Genomic DNA, 6,503 nt, shown 5'->3' with positions numbered 1-6,503 from the left:
CATTGCGTTCCTTTACTCCAGTGTATTCGTGACGTTTAGTTGGGTGGCTGGCGACGCGTACCTTTAAATTCACCATGACAACCGACAGCTGCGGGCCCAGTACAGTAGCAGAGTAACCTAAACATCGCCCTGGAAACAAATGGTAGTTTCGTCGTATTTTGTTGTCGGAGCAGGCAGAATTGTCGAAAGACGGATTCTAGCGGCAGCGAAAGTGTAGTCAACCCCTCTGTGACTCAAGGACACCATTGAAAAGCAGACGACGTCACCCTGGGCAAGTTTAATTTGGGCTGACGTTTACCGCATGTTTTACTTTGTTTACTTTTTAAACCCAGTCAGTTTACGGTTCCTGAACTCGTTCGTCAAAAAGACATTTCATTTTTTCAAAATCAGTGTGTTGCATTTAATTGCAGGACTGCATTTGCCTTTTGGTAAAGGAGACTTGACCTCAAGTATTGTCCCCGCGAAGTTATGAAAACTGCGTACTACTCGAAATCAGAATGGCGATAAGCTTGTGTTAAAGCGAGGGCAAAGGTCATTGTGTGCTTGAGTATTAATATTATTAGCCACAGATGACTTGAATAAACGCGGTGATCTCTTATACACAAGAGTATAGTGTAATTATTCAAACTGTAATGTTATCTGTGCTGTAAAGGAAACCGAAGATATTCGCACCCAAACCGACCTTCCTAGTCGTTAAAATGAATTTTGAGGATTTTGAACAGTGTAGCCCGAACAGTGAGAGACATCATCGCCATGAGAGGAGTGAAAATATAACGACGATAGATGTAGTAGAAATGGCTAACAATTTCACTTTGGAATTGCGAAGAATTCAAGATGTTCTTGCATTTCAAGTCATCGATTCACACACCATATGGTACTTCATGATCTCCATCGTTCTGACATACGTCTTCACGACGTTGCCAAGGATAGCCAGGGCTAGAGTGAAGATCTACGCTGTCCTCCTTGTCGGCGCTGCAGTCGAACTCGCGCTCACTCTGTGGATGGATTTCACGAAAGATGTTGTGAGTTGGTCAAAGTTTTGAGACATGCTCATAGACGCAACAAAAAGTATCTTTTTTATTTTAATGATAAATTTGATTACATCTCCCCCCCCTCTCTCTCTCTCTCTCTCTCTCTCTCTCTCTCTCTCTCTCTCTCTCTCTCTCATCCCTACACTTTGCTTTGTCAAAAGACCAGTCTTCAATTTCATTAGCGTTATAATAATTCAATACATAACAAATTGGCCAGTCGATACAGTTCTTATAGTTTGTTTATCAGCTAGCCCACAATATGACCATTCGTTGTTTCGCCCAGGTTAGAAAAACATCAGTCTGCGACTGTCATCTTGGAGACAACTATAAATAACTAAAATGTCAATGGTGACAAGGAAACTCTTGCAACGCTGAAATGCTTATATTACAATTTGAGTGGAATACCGGGTGTAATGTCTTGTTCATTAAAATTTAATCCTTTGAAATCATAGAACCCAAGGGTCTATGTTAAAATTAAAGCTAATAAATGTTTCACAAAACGCATTGCGTTGGTCGAAATTTAAGAAGGATAATCTCAAACGTCGAATAAAAGATCCAGAAACACAAAAATGATCATTTCCTGTTAAAAGCCACATAGTCCTGTTACAAGCATGATTGACACGATTGTTGTACGTGCCTTCAGGTAACACTCATAGAACCAAACACTGCATTTACCTTCAATTTAACCAACGATTGACACGAACAACGTATTTATTTCACAGTCAGTCCTACACCGGGATATTTGGTTTACCAGACAATGCAGTTGGACAATCGCTGCGTTTATCTTGGCTTGGGACGCCGTTCAAAACAATGGTGTTGGCGACAACAATAGCAAACGGGACCATGGCCACTCAGGTATGGAAATACGTCATTGTGTGAATCGAGGTCATTCCTCTCGTGGTATAGCGCGATATTACAGATGACCGCAGGAGAACGCATGAAAGAGACCGAGAGCGCTACCGAGATTGCTTGGCGCGGCCTTCGAGCGAGATTTTAAACCTTTTTATTTTCCTTTCAGCCTTTGCCGCGTTTCTTCAAAGTACTGGTAAAACTGATGATTGAGCAAATACGGAGCGTAATCGACCGGACAGTAGGCAATCGTTGTCTGCGGATCATTGTGTTTATAAGACAGTAGAGAAACTACTGTCTATGGTTTAACACAAGGTACACGATGGTCTGTCTATTCTGCAGATGAAAATTCTACACACTTCTAGGCCGATCGTATATTTCGCTTCTGGCATAGACAGTAGAGGGGGGCTTTCTATATGCTTCTCGGCACAGTCCCTCGTGGGCTATTCAGCTCTTGGACTATTCGCCCCATAGACAAGTGTACATAAAGCGAGAAACGATGGGGCGAATAGTCCCAGAGCTGAATAGCCCACGAGGGACTGTGCTTCTCGGCACCGGACAACGAGACAAATGAAACCAATTCAACGCATGTAAGGCTTACAAAAAAGCAAACTAGAGACAATAAATGTAACCACGTCTTGTACTTAGTGGAATCAGGTGCGGTACTCCCGCTATATTGCGTACACGGGTCGAGGCCATTTCGAGATCAAGGCAAATGAATGTTTCGTAACAAATGATTTGTTTAATTTGTTCATCTTTTTTGAGAGACATCTCAAACACTATATACCCATCCAATGGTGATCAATTAAAATTGGAAGTGTGCGTTTAAATAAAATTTATTAATCCCAATGGCAAAACCAGATAGTTTTTATTCGCATTAATTACACGTTTGAAAAAATGTTCTGAACTTTAAATTCACCTACCTTCGTTACTGAGGTGTTACTCGCCTCCGTGATTTTGTATTTAGTGTACATTATTGATTTATCTGTAAGCTTTCATTCATTGTATTCAACAGCTGATGGGAAGACTGCAGACAGCTGACATCTCAGCATACGATAGTTTCGTTTAAGCATGCAAAACAATGTTATTCATGATCATTACAACATACAAAAACTGACAGCTCTTTTCACCAACCATATTATTTCAGATACAATAAAGAACAGCGAGTTTTCTGCAGACAAGAAACACTTTCAAGGGTCACATGACTCATTGGAGGCGAGGCGCATCGAGGAACAGCTAGAAGAAGCAAGGAAACGGGCATATGCCATTGGAGCGCAGACCGGTGGAATGGCGGAACATCAGTTCAACAAATTGATCGACTTGTTGGTCGATATCGCCAAAGAGTTGAGGACTGAAAACAAAGCTTTACACCAACAAATAGAAATATTAAAGCAGAGAAGAGATAGTGGTATGGATGGCACGGCTAATCAAGGTGCACAGTAGAATGAGCAGTTCACTGCTCCGCACACGCCGGGAAGCGCAGGTTTTGATGGCGTAGGCCTACAAAGTGATAAGTTGACGTTGTTACACACTTGATATGTAGAGATTGTATACTTTTATTGCCAAATATGTGAATTTCAGATTTTCATGCATTACGGCTATTCACAGAGAGTTACCCTCTTGATAAATTGTAACACATTTCAAATATTTATAATCATGAAATCGGTCACTGTCCGTCCCTTCTAAGACATATCATTTGCAATAATTGCATTCAGCCACTGTCCGTCCCTTTAAAGACATATCATTTGCAATAATTGCAGTTTGGAATCGTACCAAAAGAGACCAAAAACTAATTTTCTGCTAAAGTTCTTAAGTCTTGAATCATGACACCGCTACTGGCACACATGATGTGTCCCGACAATGAATTATTACTTCTTCCCTCATGGGCAAAAACTTGTAATCATGTGCCATTAAAATCTTTTGTAGCAAAAATAGTCCCAATTTTACAATCATGAGTTATACCTATTCCACAGTCCCTCCACCAAGGGACTTATACCTATTCATATGCACTTTACATGCACCACAAAGTGAACGGTTTTCCTTTTATTTGAACGCACCGGGTTTTTTTATTCCCGTACACTTCGATGGTGACCTGCGCTGCTGACGTCAGATAAACACGTTCTATCGCAGCGCAGTCACAAGTCGATCATCTTTCATCTGATATTGTTTTTAGTAGCGGTTGATGAGAGTGGTGTTAAGTTGCAGCTTGTTGTGTTAGATTAGGATGAAATTGTACTTTTATTAAGATACTTTTATCATGATGTATCACCATTAGAAGTGACATTGTCGATCGCACGTGTCTACGAATGGTATTTTACGAATGCCGATAATCCGAATCATTGTAAGTTGTCAAACTGGACTAAAGACAAAAATCATGCAATACTGCCCCTTTGAAACAATATGAACTTTGAAGAATTTAACAATTACAGCGAATTTGAACTCAGAATGTAATCAGATAAAAAATAAAGATTTGCATTAATCTACTTGCCTGTATCGTCACATTATCAATACAGCAATTGTTATCCATATTTTATACATGCATAAGTTTTGGTTTTTTTTATTTGTAATAGAATATTTGTAAAAACGTACGTACACAGCTGGTACAAAATTTAAAGGAATTCAGTCATGCTTCAAATAACTGTTCACTAATTTCGATTTTCGAATCGCTCTCTTGATAAACATGTTACTGCAGGAGTGGAATCTTGTCGCATACACTAACTAAACAAACTTTAACAAGAGCAACAGATTATTTAGTAATGTTACCTGGTAACTTCAAATTTGCAATAAAATACATAATATGTTTTTCTCACGGAATACCAGTATTGTTGCTTGCACTTATCTCGAGCAACAGGCTATTTAGAAGTGTCACTTGGTAAATTCAAATTTGTAATCAAAACGGTACAAAATAGAGTTTGTTCTTTTAAGGTATTATGGACTCGACGGTGAAAGACTTAAGCTTTTGATTAACTCTCCTCAATGAATGTTTCAACAATACTCTTTCAAAAGCACTGTTTGGAACTTGCGAAACAAATCAGCCAACGTTTGCGATATTTGAAATTTAAAATGGGCCGCCATTTCTGTGTTAACTCTATGGGGAAAATTAAATTTTGGATTTTCGAAAAACTAAGTCGGTGAAAATTTTTTCTCCAAGAGCTTTACATGTAAAATGAGCCCCCGCAAATGGTAGATCAGAAAAGAATTGCAGAAATTTGAGAGTCCGACTATCTGTCCTACTATGAGGCGCGTTCTACCTTAACCCGGAAGAATTTTCGACCAAACTTTATAACAATCCATGCTAAACTGAAAAAGCTAGCATTACATTTGTAAAAGATTTACCTGCATCATTCTTCACTATTCTGAAATGTAAAAAATAATCAGTACCTGTCCACCTTATCGTCCTCTCTCTAAACATGGAGGTAAATGAAATACCTCTATGGATCAACCAATTTCTCCAAACTTATAAGGGGCCGAAATGTTAATATTTCGCAATCATAATTATTAATGTAAACTTACTTGCCTACTAACGCCTAGGTAGCCTTTTGATGTGGTGAATTGTCTTTCGTTCGTTTTCAAAGTAGTTGTTGTTACAATGCGGACTGCAGCCATCGTTCTCGCGCGAAAGATGTTAACGAGCGATTTCTTGATGGTTGAATAAGCAACTTCCGTGGTCGTCAACGGTCGGGGAATTTGATGTATTTCGCAAAGGGCAACATGGAGAAATAGCCAAGCGGATGGGCAGAGAAAAAACCCGATTTTTTGAGATTTTTCGTTCGAGGAGAAAAATTTAAAATTTATTATGTAACATAGAAAGAGAATTGGAGTGTTTTGTATTGGGATAGCGTAACTTGTGAGCTTTACGTTGGCAGAATAAGGAAAGCCCACTGGGCACGCAAAAAAGATTGTTAATCGTAACATGAATGGAGTGGAACAAATCTTTATTCCCTTCCAAACTTGAACTTTGATTTCGTCAAAACTTAAAATAGAATACAATGTTTTGATAAAATCTATATTGGTATTATAGTATCTCTGAATCGGCCTACCGACTGCTTAATGATATCCTGTTGAGGGGCTTGGAAGATTTCGGGAAAAAAGATTCCGGGAGGTTACCTTTGAAAAAATCCAGCCAAGAATGGCAAAAAATAGTTTGCCAGCAGATATGCATAAATAATGAACGGACGGTTACTTTATATGAGTATTTACTTCAACCTTTAGATCTTCAGCTTCGGCGCGCCTCATTTTTATAACAGCTTCCATTTTCGGCGTGCTCTTCTGGCACACCTTTTTAATAATATCTTTCAATGTCAGCATGTCCTTCTGGCACCGTATTTTCATAACATCTTCCATTTTCGGCGTACCCTTTGGCCACGACATTATGATAAAATCTGAATCCATTACACTTCATATGATTAATGCACTGATTTGATTTCTGTTTTAACTCACAAATTTTGGTTTGTTTTACTTGTGCCTAGTTTCAGTTTGAAACATTAAGTAGTATTATTCAATTGTTGTCCTTAAACTACAGATTCTCATCCTGCACCTGAAAATATTTTGAATACTCAATTCAGCTTCTTTCTCCACACAGCCTGCACTGGATAATCTGATGCCACAGTCGTCCATTATAAT

The 6,503-nt window shown here is 38.9% G+C and overlaps 1 protein-coding gene across 2 annotated transcripts; it reads left to right on the top strand.

The window, feature by feature from the left end:
- The first annotated feature begins 9 nt into the window (after nucleotides 1-9).
- Nucleotides 10-4,694, top strand: LOC139135846 (uncharacterized). Of its 2 annotated transcripts, none has more exons than XM_070703599.1 (4): nucleotides 10-261; nucleotides 411-1,022; nucleotides 1,754-1,886; nucleotides 3,028-4,694. In XM_070703599.1, exons 2-4 carry the CDS (start codon nucleotides 699-701, stop codon nucleotides 3,321-3,323), a joined length of 753 nt encoding a protein of 250 aa, XP_070559700.1. In that variant the 5' UTR covers nucleotides 10-261; nucleotides 411-698; the 3' UTR covers nucleotides 3,324-4,694. The 2 variants fall into 2 exon arrangements, with proteins under 2 accessions (XP_070559700.1, XP_070559699.1); XM_070703598.1 differs by having other exon boundaries at nucleotides 16-271.
- Nucleotides 4,695-6,503: the final 1,809 nt, after the last annotated feature.

This window comes from Ptychodera flava, chromosome 6 (assembly GCF_041260155.1).
Source record: "Ptychodera flava strain L36383 chromosome 6, AS_Pfla_20210202, whole genome shotgun sequence".
Lineage (NCBI taxonomy): Eukaryota > Metazoa > Hemichordata > Enteropneusta > Ptychoderidae > Ptychodera > Ptychodera flava.
Note: the sequence above shows the minus strand (reverse complement) of the source record. Positions and strands in the feature narration are given on the sequence as shown.

What these genes read in the sequence shown, in the direction of transcription:
- LOC139135846 (XM_070703599.1), top strand. Translation starts at nt 699, where the DNA reads ATGAATTTTGAGGATTTTGAACAGTGTAGCCCGAACAGTGAGAGACAT. An exon ending in TGGATTTCACGAAAGATGTT is followed by an intron (nt 1,023 to 1,753) that starts GTGAGTTGGTCA and finishes TTTATTTCACAG; the next exon opens with TCAGTCCTACACCGGGATAT. An exon ending in ACGGGACCATGGCCACTCAG is followed by an intron (nt 1,887 to 3,027) that starts GTATGGAAATAC and finishes ATATTATTTCAG; the next exon opens with ATACAATAAAGAACAGCGAG.